Raw genomic sequence first — 18,429 nt, 5'->3', positions numbered from 1 at the left:
AGTAAAAATACAGTGTTATTCAAGATATTTTCTTATCCAAGAGCCATCCCTCCCCTGTACTGCAAAACAACAACCAGACCAACAAACCTAGGAAACAGCCCAGATCTGCAATTAAACCTGTAAATAAGCAACAAGAAGAGAATGTGTTTGAAGATTCCCTTTGTGAAGTCATTCATGCCACTGTAAAATACTTGTGTTCACAGACAGCTCAGTTGGGTGGAGTCTTCAATTAAGGGCTACACAACTCCTTGCAGGGTTTTGTGAAGCTACAAAAGTCAAAAGCTAGTCCACACGGAGTCAGACCACGTATGTGAGTTCTGCAAGGTTTCTCTCATTTGTCTGACCAAGCAGTACCAAGTATTTTAAAATACTCCTCCTACTCACAAATACATTTGCAATCTGTCAAAAAAGCTTATAAAAGGTAGCCAGATACTACCAAGAACCCTCAGCATACACACAGAATTAAAGAATACTGTTACTGAACAGCTGAAATTTGCATGTCCAAATAACGTCATCCCAGGCTCAAAAACTGGAATGCTATGTTTTTAGTACCCTTCTTTGCTAAAATTTTCAACTAGGGTTTGGGCCAACCACCTAGAAGCCGAGTATGTTTGTCGCTGTAGGTCCTTTTACGTACATGTAGTTAAATACATATTCCTTCAAATAACAGAAAACAGCTGGTTAGCAAAGCCCAGGGATTATAGCTGCTGTTCTCCGTATTTCTGTGCTTCTGCCTCATCAATATAGCAGCATGTCACTGGGACACTGCAGGGCAGTTAGCAAAGCCACTGCCGATCCGGTAACTCCAGCTATACGACCAGTCACTTGGTCCCTCCTGAACACTGAACTTTTAAAACCTTGTCAATACAATTTAATGGATTACTATGCTGAAGCATCTGCCTGTGCTGAGAATGTGGACTTTTGGAAGAGATGAGAGAAAAGAGAAACAAACGTGTGCGGTTTTATTCTGCTTTACCTGATATTCCTTAGACCCTGGAGAAAGCTGTTTCCTTTGTGCATCAAGCTTCATGAATCTCCTGGTGATACTCTCCATCCGAGCGTGCAAATTCCTGTATTCATCATACTCGGCATTGAAGTCATCCTTGTAACTCTGGCGTTGCTCATACGAGACTATAGCTATGTATTTTCTAATGGAAAAAAACAAGTGTGTGTATAAGTGTACACCAAAGCCATTTCATAGTATCAGCCAGAAGTCGTGAGGAAAGGATTAACTGCTGCACTCTGCCCTTCTTTACCTCCTCTGCGAGGAAAGAATTAACTGTTCTCCTAGAAGCTAGGAACTGATTGCTTTGTGCCTGCCTAGAGCTGCAAACACAGGCCTGGGCACTTCTGCAGGATGTACGAGGAGCAACAAGCTGATTATATGACAAAACACCAGAAGTGCTGTTTTGAGAAACTTCAGTCCCAGAAAAGAGCAAGGTCTCAGGGAGACAACAACAAAGGACTGGAGCAAACCTAAGGCTCACACCTGTCCTGCTGTGCCTGGCAATAACAGAGAATGATCAGCAGACTCGGGACTGGTGTAACGATGTGACTGGATGTGTTTGGATAGAACAGAACAGAATTCAGAGACCATCAAGTCCCACTGCCTGACCACTTCAGGACTAACTGAATGGCAAATGTCAATTCAAGTCAAGCTTTGGCTTTTCTTGTTTTCTCCCTGCAGATGTGAGCTGCTGCTCTCCACTCTCCCTGTGAAGCCTGACTTTGTTCACAGAGGACATGTATTTTCTTCTTCTGCCCTAGTTCAAGGAGCTCCCTGTTCAGCCAGGCTGGTTTTCTGCCCCACTTGTTTGACTTGCCACACTCTGGGATTGCCTGCAACTGGGCTTTTAAAAGGTGGTTCTTCAAAATCAACCAGCTCTGATGGACTCCTAAACCCTCTAGAGCTGATTTCCAGGGATGCTGCCGACTAGTTCCCTGAGTAGTTTAAAGTTTGCTCTCCTACAATCCAGGCTGGCAACTCTGCTGACCTTTTTCTGCTAATATCAAACATTTTATACAACTAATTCCTCATCACTGTGGCCAAGACAAACACCTACCCTCACCTGCTCCACAGGGCCTTCTCTATTCTCAACAGATCTATAAGGACACCCCCTTCCTAGCTGGCCAAGTGTTTGAATTCTCAGCCCAGCACAGGAAGCATTAAAACTGCTGCCCCACAGTGCTAGAGCTACCCTCAGACTGCCCACAATGCATCACTGCATTAAATATGCAGAAGCTATTTGTGTTACAATGTAAAGAATAATCATCTTACAGAAAATTATTTTTAATATTTTAATAAAGCATTTAGGCAACCTACTGATTCCGCTATTATGCCATTTCAAAGCAAGTTCTTCAGCACTTCTTATTGCTATGAGGGACAAAAATTTTCAAGATACAGCAAGTAAATTTTACTTTTTGGGCATCTGACATGACAATCTGCTATGGAGCTAAAATTAAACTCAATTGGGAAGTCTTTCTTCATTTGTAAAGACTGCAGTACCCCGATCATTGCAGATATGCAACATTTCATATACAAGTTTAGTGCATTTGTACTTTTTTTTTGTAGTCATAATTAAGAAGCTAGAATTTAAATTTGAATGGAGGTTTCTTGACCATCTCTAGGCCCCCGTTTTACAATTTTGTGGTGAAATTGTATATTTTGCTGTAGCTTCCAATTAATCAGTGGTCATTTACATGAAAGCTTAAGCAATAGTTAGATAGTTAATTCTGCTAGTTCGCATTTGTTGGTGTGTGTAATACAATTTACTTTGCAATGCTGGACTTTAAATTTGCTAGTTTTCCCTCCCCACCTTCCCAACTTAGATGTACTTTAGATGTCCTAAGTAGTGGAAACACAGGAAAGATATTCAAACTTCACATACTGAGTAATTTAGCATTCAAACTTCCTTCTGGATTGCCTCACTCCTAAACAGAAAGCAGCACATGTTCATATGCCTTTTCATTTTGGTCTTCAGGAAGAGTGAAATTATTATATTTTTTTTTAATCTGCTAAACCATATTAAAAATTGTTCTTAGTACTTCTTCCCCCTCGAAACAGTTAAGGGACAGCCTTAGATTTCGAAACTTACAGGTATGCAAATAGGGCAGCTGGTTGACTTAAATCAAAATGTAATTTTAGAGTAATGGCATGTTCCTTTAGAGGAAATTGTCATTTTAAAGGAATTTGTCATTACTGTAAAATTACATTTTGGTAATTTTTCAGTTTTGTAGCTAAACTAGAGTTTTTACTGAAGTAGTTGAAAAATCATCTGTAAGTGGTATGACTATTATTATTTTACTCACATGAAATAGTCTGGTAGTTCACTTGTCGATGAAGGAGGATCTGTGGAGGCAGTAGAATTTTCTTTAACTCCTGTGGAAAAACAGAATTTTGATGCTCATGATAAACAGCCTTTTAATAGAGCTAAACAGTACCAACCTGATGGACTGGAAAAAAAATCCTTTAGAGTTTTACTCTCACAGTAAATTACTGGCAATAAGCTCTACACGTTAATAATAGTGCTCACACGACCTTCTCCACAGTAGGCAGCACCGGAGTTTACAAAAAGGGCATGGCTACTTTATTCCACAGGGTCTGCATGACCGAACTATTACTCAGAGGTCAACTTTTCTTATTTCAAGACATGATGTGGCATCTGCACAGCAATTCAAATTACACAGCAACAGATGTAGTCACACAATAGAACAGAGTTTGATATATACCAACATCCAGGCTTCTGAGGATGGCAGTAAAGAGAGTAGAAAGCTGAAGTTCTTTTCATGCCACGTTTTTGTCCCTCCTTCCCTACCCATTTTGGATACCCAAAGTTGGATTAAATTTCAGCACTCTTCTAGACAGGAAAGTCAAGAGCATTGTATACGGGTTACTGGCATTCAGGCTTCAATAACCTGCAACAAAGACTTGTTCATCAATTAACGTGGCAATAGCGGGGTTGAAAGTTATTTGCACTTGTAAATTGCTCTTTTGCTCTTTTAGATGGCATTGTGAAAACACAGTACATTCAACCTCCAGTACTTCTTTTTAAAGAAACATTTCAAGACACATTTGTCTTTTTGACAAATAAGAAAAATAGCTGGAACAGAAAGTAAGGCTCAGTATCTTTGTAATCTATTTTCTTTTCATTTGAGGTTTGTTGGGAAGCTTAAAAAACATACAATCCTTTATGGTAATCACTATCGTACATCACTGCTGTTTAAGCACAGTATTTCTGCCAAAGCTCAGCCATTTTTACCAAGCTGTAAGCTATGTGAACAAAGTCACAGGAAAAGACAACTTACATGTGTTCTACTGGATTAGTTTTAATATTAAAATTATCACAGGGTATAAGCAGGAAGTGTGGTAAAAAACAGTATAAGAATAAAATTTGAGAAAAATGCAAACAGTAATATTAATAACCTCAGCATATAAAATACTATTTCTGTGAGCAATTTGGCTGTGAGCATTTCACTTCCAAAAGCTCAAGCATTATTTGTTTAAATGGCTAGACCCATCTGAAAGTTTCAACATAACCATCAACTTGAAGGTTAATATGGATCCTTACTTCCCCAGTCATTCAGAATTACATTACTGGTATCTGGAGAAAGACTTTCACATGTCTGTAAAGTCAAGCATGAATTATTTTCAAGGCAATTCCATGCCACATGTGGGCAACTGGGCAGTATGTCCAGGGTAAATGTGAAAAGACTGTCTCAAAGCACACTTATCTACATACACAGTCCTTCAGAGGGGCACCCTGCATGCTCTGAAGATTTCTTTGGGCTGTGATAGGCAAGGGCCAAACCCAACTTTTAGTTTGCTGAAGTAGTAGGTTCTGTGGCTAAAATGGAGAAGAGCTTACAGCACTGTTCAAACCAAAATTCTAGTAAACCATTTTCCAGTTTACGTAGGTTTTAGACAACCCAACAAAAGGTAGAGTACTATGAACTTTGTCTTGTAATACCTGATTAAATACATTTATTTCTGATCCATGTCTTTCAGTAAATACGTATTTCAGTAAATAGTATGCAATACATACATGTGACAAGCTTCTCTAATCATGTTATTAGAGCACAGGCTTTAAAACCTGCTGATTAAAAAAGTAAAAGTAAATTTCAGTGAACTGTCAGTTTCATGGAATTCAAGTTAAAAAAAACTATTACTTGTGTTTTTCTAGCACCTAGCCCTTCCTTTTAAAGGGTTACAGTTCAACAGAAATCCATATAATATTTCTCTGTTCTAACCATTTCAGTAATGTAGAGAGAGAATTCTTAAAAATATGCCTAACTTTAGGTAAGGTTCCAGCAGAACAACCTCAGTATCTCTTTTGGGGCTTTTCTTTTTTTAAAGCTAAAAGATAAAGTGTAATGCAATGGCAGACAAAAAATATGATTTCCTAATTCATGATCATAAGTTCGGGGTAACGGGAAGGGACTTAATATAGAGCAAGTGGAGGAAACAGACCATTCACCTTTCCAGCCCCCGTTTTTACCAGCACCTTTTCACAACAGTTACCCATGTAATATTTAGGAAAAGCAGTGTATGGATACCTTCACCTGACTCCAAACTGGAGGGGTTTTTCAGCTTGGCAGTTTCTTCTTTTCTAAGGTCCTTCTCCTTTTCGCCTGCACTCCTAGTGTCCTGCTTTTTGATTTGGTCCTTCTCCTTATGCTTTTTGGCCTTCTTCTTGGATTTTTTGTACAACGCCGTGCTGTTCTCGCCTGCCGGCAAGGTATGATGCTCCAACGGACCGTCAGCAGGCGCTGGGGTTCCCGAGGGAGTCCGAGAGGTATATTTTTCTTGCTGGTCCTCAAAGATGCTACTGCTGTTTTGGCTGATGCTGTCTACGGGCAGATCTTGGGTCCCGCGCCCCTCAGGGGTGGTGGGGGAACTGGAGCTGGCGGTCTGGGGTGGGTTGGAGGCAGGCGGGTGCGTGGTGGGCAGGGGCAGCGGGGCGGGCGCCGCGGCGGCTGGTGCTGGGGCCGGGGCTGCCGGTGGTGGGGCCGGGGCTGTCTTCTCGCTGGGGGCAGGAGGTTGGGTGCCAAAGGACGGCTGGACTCGGCTGGTGAGGTGAGAGATCCTCGGCTTCTTGTTCATCAGGGGGTCGATGAAATCGGAATCCAAGAGGCGTTTCTGAAAAATAAAATGGATTATCAGAATTCAGTTTTGCTGCCGGCCCAGGCAAAAGCATCTCAGAACAGGCAGATCTTGAACACACATCCCACACCTAAAACAACAACTGCCAAGCAAGAAATTGATGCAGCTAAACACGTAGCTCGTTTACACTTAGCTTTTAATCTTATGGCTTTGCAAGACTTCGTCCAAGCCTACAGCTAAGGCTGCAGAAGGCTGCAGCCAGATGAGGAGGTCAGGTCCCCGCGCACTGAGGCCGAGGGTCTCCTGCAGCTGCCACACCTCCTGGCTGACCACGGCAGCTCCGAGCAGCACTAAAATCTCTTAACCATGAGAGACTTCAAGTCCTCTCCCATGTATCGTTATGCACACACAAGCTCACGTAACCAAATTCCTTCAAGTTTTGATTGCACTTACTAACGTGCTGTTTCAGTCACAAAAAGAGTTGTGCTTTTCCGTAAAGCGATGTGTTTTGTATAAGAGTTTTTTTTAAGCACTTTCTAAAGAGTTTGTATTGTCCTGTTTTACTTTTTAGAGAAACAGGACGTAAGTATGTTAAGTATGAAAAGGCTGGGAGAAGGCTGACGTACCTCCCACTGATCCAGACCTGCCCTTTACCCTGCACCATAACAAGTATTTAAACGATGCCAGGAAGAAGAAAAACATTCCCTCAAACAGTAGATCGCTATTGTAATTTGTCCTTATTCTAGACTTTTCTGAGCATTATATTTAAAGAGCAGCACAAGGATGTTCGTGCGGGTTTGATGTATTCTAAGTACCATATCACAAAGAACCCTGAATGCATGCAATTGTGTAACAACTATTTATATAAATATATATAAACAATGTATGTATGATTTTCAGAAGACCTTCCCACACACCAAGATAATCAAGTTGTGTGTCAATACAAAATTATTAAGTATTTAATCAGAAAGTATGCGACTGTAACAATAATGGGTAGCCAAGAAGTTCGGCCCCTACAGGCAAGCTTAGCTCCTGCAAGGTCAACATGCTATTGACAGCGACATGCTAGGCTGATGCCTCAGCTATTCAAGCACTACATGGATACCTCCTGTGAGATCTAGGCTTATTTACAAGATAACGTGTATTCAGAAACTGCTTTTTTCCCTGAAGATTTTAATAAACGTAGCAGCTCTTGAGCTATGTGAGCATAAGGTTTAAAGTCTCTGACAGTGCAACCGTCTTGAAAAAAATGTAATTGCCCAAGTAGAAATAAGTGCTTCAGTTTTTCATATGATAAAGACAACACTAGTGCTTTGCATTACAGCTTTTACTCCAACATAAAAGCCAGTTAAATCATAATACATCGTAAATAATGTTAAAAAGCCACAAAATACCTGGGAAGGAGAAGCTGATGCAGCATCTTTATTAGAAGTTACAGGAGATTCCAAATGACTGGTGCTGGTGGTATTCTGAGATGAATTTACTCTTCTGTAAGGATTACCCATATTTCAGGTTACAAGGCAAACACATCCATGTCATAATTCTTTCATTACTGGGAAAGCACACGCTCCTCATTTCCCAGAATAAAGTTTCTAAAACTTATTTTCCTTCCCCTAGAGACTGAACTTACCTAGAAAGTATTAATTCCAATGACTGTTTATCAACTTCATTGTATCCAGGCCAGTCTTTTTGAATGTCTTTAAATACATAATCCTTCAGAGTGTAAGAGTTATCCTTGGGATTCAAGTTGGCTACCTACAGGCAGACGTTAATAAAAGAAAAAAAAAGTTCATTATACTTAAACACAAACCACAGTAGTACAGCAGAGCTAAATCATCACTGAAAACAAAATCAGGCACGAGTCTTCTAGGTTTTAGAGGTGAAGATCAAAGTCGTTCTCATGTAATGAGCACCGATCCTCAAAAACACGGTCAATTTTGGATATACGAAACATGCTCGTGAAAATCTCTCTGCGCCACATCACCCTGTTTGATTTTAACACAGCACTAAGAACCACGGCAAGCTATGTCAAAACTGCCCAGTCTTCACCGGTACAGCATGTGAACAGGCCTGGTTTTTAATATTGTTTTCTGTTAAGGAGCAGAGAACGCACGCCCCCAGGTGCAGATTGAGAGCTGTTCCACTTCAGGAGGACGCAGGCTGTTCCCGTGCCTGACACCACTGCGCTGCAGTTGCGGAGCACGGCTGTTCCTGGGCAAGCATCTCCATCAGCACCTCAACGACCGCAGCACGAGCAAGAGCAGCTCATTTGTCATCACTTGCCTGGTGAACAGAATGGCGTTTCTCTTCCCCGCTGCAGGGAACTACAGCTTCCTGTTGAAGAGGCTTACAGGATAGCCGCACTTTTTCTTTTACTACAAAGATGGATTATTCTGCCACACAAAAGGCTTACAGATGAAAAAAGGTAACTGTGGTCATACCTAACAAGTTCTATTTTAAAGCCAAGATTTAGTGCTAAAGGAGAGATGTACAGATGTACTCTTCCTCTTGCAGGCACAGGGTTCATTTCAGCAAGTCACTGTCGTGAGAAAGTCACGTGCCTCTGCAAATAAGGTGTTAAAATATCTTTCCTAAGAAAAACGCAAAGTATACTCAAAAAGTTCAAGTTAACTAGCAAAACCTCAGGACCACTGCCACCCAAATGGCTGTTTCAGACTTCCTCCTCTGACACCTGCTCCAGATTTCTGAGAAAACATCAAAGAAAAACAGCATTGGTCCATTTGCCTGATACAAAATGTTCAATTGCTCTGTGAAAAACAACCACCAGTTTCTGCAGCTTTCATTATTTTCTCCAGCCAGGTGTTCACTAAAATATGTGAATGCTGACGCTCAAAGAAAAAGGATTTAAATGCGTTAGTGGATTAAGCATGCTTTATTTTCTGATGTACTTTCTGACATATTCTCAGACCTGAGTTTATTTTTTTTATTCTTTAATACACTATAAATGCTACTAATTTGTGTCTGTGTGCGAGTGTCCCCTGCTTAAAAATAATTAAAAGTGTACAAGACACCCAGAAACTAAACCATTTGTTAAAAATTGAATTAAAGCTATATTCTCAGAAAATGAAATCCGTGAATGTTAGATCTTAGCAAGTTTAGGCTCCAGGTACTAGATTCCTCTAAATGATTACTAAGATAAGAAAAAATTGAGTAAGGTTTTTCATGGTGTAGTGCTGCTAACATGATCATTTTTAAATGCAAACTAGTACCTTCAGGCAATTCACACTACCTATGGGAAGGAGACTCAAGGTCTCTTGTAAACGTTGCCAAAAATAATGGAATAGTAGAACTTTTTTTTTTTAGTCTAGAGAGCTGAGCTTCTGGACTTTTAAAATCAACTTAAAATATAAAATTAACTATTTAAATTCATATGTAAGAATGCAGCTTTTGTTAAATTGGACATCTTCAAGGTGAAAAACTACCACTGCTTTGGGCAAACAAAGCAACAATACTTTACGTATTTGAGCAACCAGTGTTTAAAATTCAGTGTAGGAACAACCAAATTTGCATAAATATTAAATTTTCCTCACCGTAGTAGTTTTCAAAACTATCCTAGATGGACAGAAAATGCTCCTAGCTTACGCTTGCATATACTTGCATAACTCAGTCACAGTCTATGGGCACCAGTAGTATTAAAAAAATAAAGTCAGCATCCACTGCATATTATTATATCCTAATGAGCCTTCCCTGAACTGTTTGAGTAGAAAATGTGTCACTCCTGACCACAGAATTTACAAGTTTCACCTTGTAAAACACTGTAGGCTTACTGGTGATTTTGATGAACGTGATGAAGAAACAAGCAGAACTTAACTCAGAGGAGCACTGGAAAAGCCACTGCATAAGAAAAAAAGCCTGCAAGAATGATAAAAGCAGAATTCATACGATAGCAAAGAAAACCTTTGCTCCAATGAGGACCACTGCCTTTCCCATTTACTGATGGCTGAGACCCCCTCAACGGACAGCAGTTCTAACAGGTCACAAGAGGAGCCAACATACCATGTACAGGCCACCAACTACATGCACATGAAACACTAACCTACTTGATTACTGACTTCTCCCCATAAACTCATCACAACAAATATTAAGTACTCTGATGACCTATTTCAAGCAACCGAGAGAAAGTAAAGTCAGTTGCTCTCATTTAGCTGGTTCAGCAGTCCAAGCAACAGAGAAGCATGGGGAAAAACGGCAGTAGGAGCAACAAAGCTAAAAAAAAAAAGTGAATTGCTGCCTGCCATCCTAGAAAAACAAAACTACCCCCAGATCTTTCAGTCTTTCCTTCCATCACCTTGGCTTGCATTTTGAGCACCCTCCATAGCGCCTTTTGAAACACTTAAATGATGAGAAGATTATTTAAGGTGTTTATTATTTTTCTCATTTAAATATGGGAGTAACATATCCCTAAATCATGATTAAAAGAAGAGCAGGAGGAAAAAAATGCTGGCAACCATAATCTGACCTGCTGCAGGATAGCTGCAAGGGAATTCTTGTCCTTCTGGTTGACACCATCTCTCTGCAAGCGAGCAAGTAACTCTGGTTTCTTGTAAGCCTTCAGTGCCAGTAAGTGAATCACCCTGTCCCTGTACGGTCGCTGAGAAACAGTATTGTTTGCATGAGTCTTCCGTATTGTATTTGCTGGGTTTATGGGTGTCGACCTCTTCCTCTCAGGCGCAGCATCTGGAACACTTTGTGGTGCTTTTCTGATCTGTACTCTTTTTCCTAAATTAAGGATAAAACGAAAAAAAGTGTTACCAGGGATGTTCAAAGTAGCCAAGGAAATTGATTTTAAAGAGATTTCTAAAAGTGTATTTACTTAGCATTTTAAGATCTACTGGTATATTCAGAGAGTAAAGATGCACCAGGTTCAGAATTAAAATATTATTCAATACAATAAAAGTCAGGTAAATGAGTCATAGGAAAATTTATAGATTTATTTATATAGGTGCTGCTTTTATTATTTTTTCAGTTTTTTAGCTTAAGCTCTGAAGAGTGCCTAGGAAGACAATTCTAGAGAAACAATTGCACCACTGATTAAAGAAACGACCAGCACTTGGTGTTCATCACCCGAGTTACTCATTCTAAACAAATCTCCCCCCCCCTTATTATGTAAGCCCATATACATGTCATCAAGTTTGGCAGAAAACAATATATCAAGAACCTAACAGTTCTTGGGACCATGCCAGAGAAGTTTAAAGAGAAAGCCTGCTCAGCATTTTGGATCAAACTACAAAGAGGCGCGTTTCTCAACTGGACGAACAACGCGAGTGCTTGCAAACAGGGCATCCAGAAGGTAAAAGTAACAGCGCCCAACCTGGATCTGAGCTTTCCAGAAAAAGCCCTCAACCCCTCTGCTCAGTTTTTAAATAACACCTGCTATAGAACAGAAAGAAAATATAAAACGTAAAATTATTGTAGCAAAAAATGCTGTGATCCACCAAAGGATGTGAGGCATTTTTCTGAAGCTAACAAGTCATGTTTTAGGCTAATGAGTATGTGTCAGAACATCTGAAGCTCCACCTCTCCTCCATCAGACATGCTTGGAATTCAAGAAATTTCTGGAGTCACAGGGGAGAGACCAGTACATAGCTGTGCTTATTGCTGCTATCCCCAGGAACTGTAAAAACGTATTTCCAGTGCAGGCCAAACCTGTATGATCTTTCTGCCCTTGGACTTTGCCCTTCTGGTTGTCAGGAACAAACCTAACCACACAAACACACGTGGTTACATTTTCAGAGCAGCGCGAAGTTGCCAGTTGTCTCCTGAACGCGTTACAAACATTGTGACAAGGTAAAACCAATTTAGATGCGCGCCTCCTGGCACAGCAGATAGTGGAAGCTGCATTCAGACAAGCACCCGCTTAAGTCGCATCTCTGAATCACTTAAAAACAATCAGCCAGAAACATAACCACCCATTACCCTGAGTGGCAACCCCAGCTCCCCAGCTGTACCGTATGCAGCATGCTGAAAGCCACCCTCACTGCTCTAGCAGCACCCAGCCTGCCCTACCTGGGCTTCGCCTGGGCCAGCCTGAAACAGGAGCACCCCCAAACCCTGTCGTTCTGCTGCTGCCCCTCCTCAGGCCCCGTTTACTTAACTTAAAAGCGTTCGCTCGGGGTCTGTTTAAGCAGCCAGAGCCACGGGGATGACGTGCAGGCAGAACGGTACTTCTCCAAGCAGAAGGTGTTGCAGCTCTCACCCTGCAGCACGGACAACCCACCCAGCGCCCCTGTCCCGGTGGGAACCCGTGCCCTGCCCGATGCCCGCAGCGTGGAGGCTGCCAGTGCTTCGTTTTGCACTTCTAGGAATGCTCTGCAGGCACAGGAGTCAGTCGTCTTCACACTCTCTGGGGAAACAGTGCTCAGTGCAGTGCAGTAACACACAGTGCCACCCGAGAGCTTTTTGTTCTGTGCACAACTACGAAATCCACAGGCAGATGCCAGCATTATTTGACTTAAGAGGTTTGTTGTTTTTTTTTTTTTTATGGAAAAACACAGTCTTATGGTAACAGTTGCTCAATCATGGTGAAGACAAAATAAATTAAATCTAATTAGCATCAGCATGTGTGAAAAGAAACTTTTTCCAAAGTATGCTTATGAATTTGTACAAGAGGCTTCCGCAGTGTTGCTTTTTTTATGTTACAAATTCAGGTGATGGTTTAGTGCAGTATTTAGGTATTCAAGACTGCTGTTACAAAACAAAAACATTAGTTACTAAAACAGAGAATGTAAGTGCACGGGAAGTTAAAAACCCTCAGATAAACAGTCAAAATTTCAACCAGCCCAGCAATATGGGAACAAGGAAGGAAAGGCTGGCAGGCTTTTAGGAGGTTAAAAAAAAAAAAGCTAACTTCTGAATGCAACAACAGGAGATTTTAAATCTGTGATGTGAGAGCGAGCCACCTAGAACTAAGACTTGCCAGCAGTACACCAAAAGAAATAGTTACTGAATTGGAAAACTTACAGACATCTAGTAGAAAACAAAATACAACCATACCTAAATATGGTCCACCAGGCTTAATAACCTTTGCACTTCGATTGCGTGATTCCTCTTCTGCTTGGGTCATGCGCTCTCTGGTCATCTGATAGGAATCATTTGTTGCACATACTGTAATTTTATTCTGTACAAATCCCAGGCAACTCAGTTGCAAGGCTCCAGAACTACAAAAACATTGAAAAAAAATGAGCCCAAGCACTATTTCAAGTCCAGACGTATGGTTGTATTAGAAACTTAAAAACCTGTGTTAACAGGCAGAGAAAAAAGGTTTTCACTTCTGACAGCTAGCCGATACATCTTTCAAATAATCTCTGCACACCCAGCACCCAAATGTTATCCATGTTACCTGTCAATATAATCACAACGTTCTCATATAACCACATTTGAGGGGCAAACTCACGACAGTATGAGTGGCTGTACTAAAAACTACAGCAAACTACTCAAATTACTATGTGAGCTAGAGTAGTTACATGGGCATCCTAAAAGCTACGTGCACATTATGCCTCAGAGGCCTTCTGAGTAATGCTCAGCACCTAGTTAAGCACATACTTGAAAGTCGCCGGCTTCCTCTGCCTGCCCAAGTTTGACACCTTGCTCGTGACTGCCCAGGTGTCCCTGAGCTTCAAGAAAGCAAAGCCAGACCTCCCCTCAAAGCCTGTACGCTAGCTGCCACCCCGAACTGCTTCCTTCAGAGGTTCTCCTCCTTTTTTTTGCCGACCCCCTGTATTTGGCAGCAATGAGCAGTGCTGTTGGTTTAACTCTGAGGATTTGTATTTTATAAGGGACACTTAAAACAAAGCCCTGCACAACAGAGCCAACGGGAGGGCAGGCGTGGTATCTCCTCAGTAAAGCTCAGACGGGCATCAGGTTTCTGAAGGGGCCCGGTCCTCTGGGATGCGAGTGCCTCGTGTTCGTACTGGCCGCAGACATCGGCAGCGGCTCACTGACGGAGCTGCTGGCAGAAGTTGCAAAATAGGTGAAGAGCAGCATTTCCCCAGAACCGTCTTCTTGTTTCCCCTGGATCAGTTCAAACGCACTCACGCTCATCCAGATGAGCACGTCCACGGCCTAACAGCAACTTAATTTAACCTTCGTGATTACTGCTGTGAACAAGTATTTTGTGCAGCAGAGCACTCATTCTGACCAGGAAGGGGCCGACAGACTAATCTAGCCCGAAACACTTTGAACAACCCTAAAACGCCCCAATTAAGGTTCCGAAAAGAGAGGCTGAGCAACGTTCAGCATCTACCTTCTTACCTTACCAGGTTGTTTCTGACAGCCACAAGACTGGACAAAGCCAAGCCACGGAAAACTGTTTCAGAATAATGCAGCTACAGTTTTGTCCAGCTGGAGCCCAGAGCTATTGGAATTATTTCTTGCTCCCAAAACAGCACACGTACAATAGAAAGAGATTGTTCTTGCCGTCCAGAGCGCAAGCTCTACCCGTTGCACATTTCCTTCATCCATCACCGGGACTTATCAATCTAAGAAGGACCAGCAGGAGCACCGAAGCATCGTGCACCGCCCAGCGCGTGTGGCTTGCTGTCACTTCCCAGGACTGCAGCAGCCAAACAAAGTTCAAGAAGAGAAAGGGCCCCACTGGGCAAGTCATCTGCACGGAACAGCTCCCATAGCAGCTCGTCCCAAAATATTCCAAAGAAGAGATGCTCAGACCTCAGAGAAAAGGCTTACACTATGGGAGCAGCTAAGCACTGACCGAGACACCATGCAATTCTCCTCCTTGGACTACAGATTTTCTGAATTTGAGCAAGTTTTGAAGCCAGACCTACCTTGAGCAGAAGGTCCCTTCTGTATTATTTTTAAATGATTCTACACAGAATACTCCAACAAACTGAGAGCTGACTACAAAAGAACTCACAAAACCTAATTCAAACAAGCTTTCAAAATAGATTGGCAGAACCACATTAAAACTACTTAGGCATGTTATTCAGACCTAAAGCAGCTTAAATTTAATCTTTCCTATAAAATGAATTCAGTTCAATTTACCAGAAGCTGCTCCTTCCCGAACAAAGGGGCCACAGAGATGCTCAGTGAAACACTTGAGTCAGACTTGAGGACCGCTACGCATTCGGCTTGCCTGCACAAGGACCCCGAAGCAATTTCTATCAGGAGCGTGAGCTGCCTTCCGCAACGGCCCTCTTGAAGGCCACTTGCAGGTTTTCTAATCAGGAGCCGGCAGCAGCCTCGGCGCACCAGGCACACAGAACTTTTATCGGACAGGAGAGGGGAGAGGAAGCAGGGCTCACCCCCCCCCGCTGCTTACTTTGTGCCAGCCTCAGCCGCTGTCTGGCCCCTTTCAGACCCAGCTTAAATGGGGGCTGCCTGCTGTCAGCTTCCCAGCTCAGCACAGGCTCTGCCGGCAGCTTCCTACGAACGCGTGGGGACAGGCAGCGGTTCCGTGCCACCAACCCCACCAGCACCACACTGAATGCCTTCTTCCAGGGGCTGAGGCAAGCCTGGTGTGAGAGCACGGCGCTTGCTGGGCTGTTAGCTAGACCCTAACACTGTTCACTTTGACTCAAACGGACCAGGACAAGGCGCTGCTGTATTGCTTTTGGGTTCTGAAATGCGGTGGTCACGCAGCTATGGGCAGGTCACCGAGTTATGTGGTTCTTAAAATAAGACAACTATCCATCATGGCTGGCCTCCTAGCAGGCTGCCAGCTATAATCATATTTACATATGGTTGGAGAATGGACCTGGTCTAGCTTGGATGATACTGAACTCCAAACGCTTTTAAAAATAGCTCTAAGGGGTGAGAAAGCACTCAAAAGGCTACTCTTTTTAAAAGCAAGACCCAAAGAATTCTATGTAAAAGCAAGTATTTATAATGAGCAAAAAATCATGCTACTGCTAGGAATCTTTTTTTTTTTTTTTTTACTGCAGCTCATCACTAAGAGCACGTCTCTGTTAAAGGATTTTGCTATATGCTCAAAGCCACAGAATCTACTTAAATTTGCCATGAAAGAAAATGTTAAGTAAAACTTACCTTGAGACAGTTTGCTGGACACAGTCAAAGCTTCCCTGAGGGTTATCTTTGCCAACATTTGACAAGTAGAAGTTAAATGTATGCACTTCATTTGGGAGATCAACTTTGGGAATTTTAACAAGCTAAAAGGAAAAAAAAAGTTTATGTAAAGACTTCAATCTACACTCCTTTGCTTGTGATTAGCTACAGTCATAAGGGTCTTCACAGGATTTACTTCTCAATGAGAAAACGCATTTCAAAAATTTCAGTATGATTTCAGTGACATCACTAAAAAGTCTGATCTGGCATAATTCTCCCTCCAAAAGCAGCACAGGCTATGTGCTGCTGTTGTAACCGTACCAGAAAAGCTACAGTCAGTCGTTTGGCACCTAATTCAGCAAGGCATACGAGCAGCAAGTAGTCCTTTCCAATTAAGTGGAATTACTGCGCACGTACTTAGCTTTAAATGCAAGTGCCTGAGCACAGCCAAACAGGCTGAAGCTCGGCTAACTCAACAGAGCGAAGCAACGTGCATGGCCCAGCTCTGTGATTTACCCAGTCCTCACGAAGCACATACAGCGTTCAGCTACAAGAAACAGCAACACATGAATTGTAAAACTTCTAAAGATATCAAAGGTGAATTTCAACTCCAACAGACACTAAAAGCTCTTTAGCTCAGTTCTAGAATATTTGCATAAATATGAAATGTAAACAGTTGTTGGTAGACTCAGTCAGATATAATAAAACCTGATTTCCTTGGCCGAGCTAATCACTTAGCACAGGATGTGACGCACTGTACCAGAGCTGAAAAATATAACTGTGAGGAATCACTAAAATGTTTATTGGCATAAGCACATTTGAAAAATGTGCTGCTTCACAAACGAAACCCTGAAGCACAAAAAAAAGACTGCCATCCAAATACTTTGTTCTGAAGGTAAAATTAGGCTGCATAACGTCTAAAAAGCTGTTCTGAAATTTGCTTGAATTTTTAATGGAATATTAAGTAAAAGTGACAAGAAAGGGTATTTAAAAGTGATATTGGACAGTCTTAAATCTTTCTCTTATCATTTTGCTTGTGAATTTGGCTAGTCTTTGTAAAAATCAATGTCATTTTGCACAAAGTACTAATATAAAACTAGAAGACTCCAATAGTATTTATATTTTAATCATTAACATCGAGAGAGTTTAGCAACAGCTCGGGGCAATTGCTGGACAAGGAGAAAGGCAATTTACCCGAACATTATTCTTTTACTTAAGCCTCAAGTAGCTGTATTCTTAAAAGAGCAATTTATGCATTTGCGATAAGAATAAAAACAGAGCAAGTTACCAGATCCATCATCATGGGTCATGCGTGCTGCCTTACCTTTCAACTATTACAAAGGTTACTACAGAGTAACCATCAGCCTGAAAAGATCAGAGGGATGCAAGTGACACTAAGATTCACCCGCATTCTCTAAAACTAACCACCACTGATTGAACATTTCGGCTTAATGATTTTACAATATATACAGCAGGTGTGTATGCATGGAATTGACAGGTCTGTAAGCAGTGGACTGAGGATTCAACCCATCGAAGAAGAGGATGTTTTGTAGCCTGATGTAGTTTCTGGAAAAACAGCAAATATCAATCTAAGGCTGCCAGTCAAGAAATACAACCACACATATTGAAGTAGATGATTGTTGCTGTGTATGCTTTCAATTAATTCTCAAAGCTTTGGGGATCTTATTTTTGTGTTGATCAGCTGAAAAAATATATATCCATGCAATCACCGTAACAATTAATAATATCTATAACCAGAATATTTTTCTTTAAAAGGCTGGATGAATTACTGTGGATATTAAGCCATAGAACAGTCAAACGTTTTGATATAATAATGTGAAGATGGAAGTTGGCCTAAGAGTACATTTAAAAACATGTTTGTTGCCCTTCCACTCCCTTCAGTGAAGCCTCATTTCTCCTAATGAAGAGAGACATTGACAAGGTATGGAGAAACATACAAATCTGCCTCCTTGCAGGCAGGAACATATCAAGCTGATCACCAAACATGTTTTACCATTTGAGCAACCTTAAATACGAATCCTGAACTTATCAAGGCTTCCTGCAGCTCCCCATCCTGCCCAGCTTTGTAAGAAAGGCACCAACGATGATGAGGGAACCAGCTGTTGACACCACTGTGACAGGTGTCTTCTCACCAGAAAGTAAAAGACCTAGAAGTTAACTTTCATCCTCACATTTTCAAGGTATGTTTTTCAAAAACTTTGCAAGAACTAGGTGATCACTCCTCAGGCATTCCCTGAGTTAAGATAAAGAGGAAGCAAGCATTGTGG

At 41.6% G+C, this 18,429-nt stretch overlaps 1 protein-coding gene across 3 annotated transcripts in view; it reads right to left on the bottom strand.

Annotated features, from left to right (window-relative positions):
* ELL2 (elongation factor for RNA polymerase II 2) overlaps nt 1-18,429 on the bottom strand; it is a 43,547-nt gene that overhangs the window by 3,547 nt on the left and 21,571 nt on the right. Inside the window, exons 3-10 of one of the 3 annotated variants that reach the window (XM_083816186.1) lie at nt 16,124-16,245; nt 13,115-13,278; nt 10,581-10,840; nt 7,731-7,855; nt 7,495-7,588; nt 5,554-6,136; nt 3,310-3,379; nt 977-1,148 (exon numbers count right to left, since the gene is read on the bottom strand). In XM_083816186.1, the coding sequence (XP_083672312.1) occupies nt 977-1,148; nt 3,310-3,379; nt 5,554-6,136; nt 7,495-7,588; nt 7,731-7,855; nt 10,581-10,840; nt 13,115-13,278; nt 16,124-16,245 (1,590 nt within the window). Of the gene's footprint in view, nt 1-976; nt 1,149-3,309; nt 3,380-5,553; nt 6,137-7,494; nt 7,589-7,730; nt 7,856-10,580; nt 10,841-13,114; nt 13,279-16,123; nt 16,246-18,429 lie in introns of those variants that run through there. The other 2 variants (XM_083816187.1, XM_083816188.1) reach the window with 2 other exon arrangements.

Source organism: Anser anser, assembly GCF_964211835.1.
Source record: "Anser anser genome assembly, chromosome: Z".
In the NCBI taxonomy this organism is placed as follows: Eukaryota; Metazoa; Chordata; class Aves; order Anseriformes; family Anatidae; genus Anser; species Anser anser.
The sequence above is the reverse complement of the archived record's forward strand: the minus strand, read 5'-3'. Positions and strand labels throughout refer to the sequence as shown.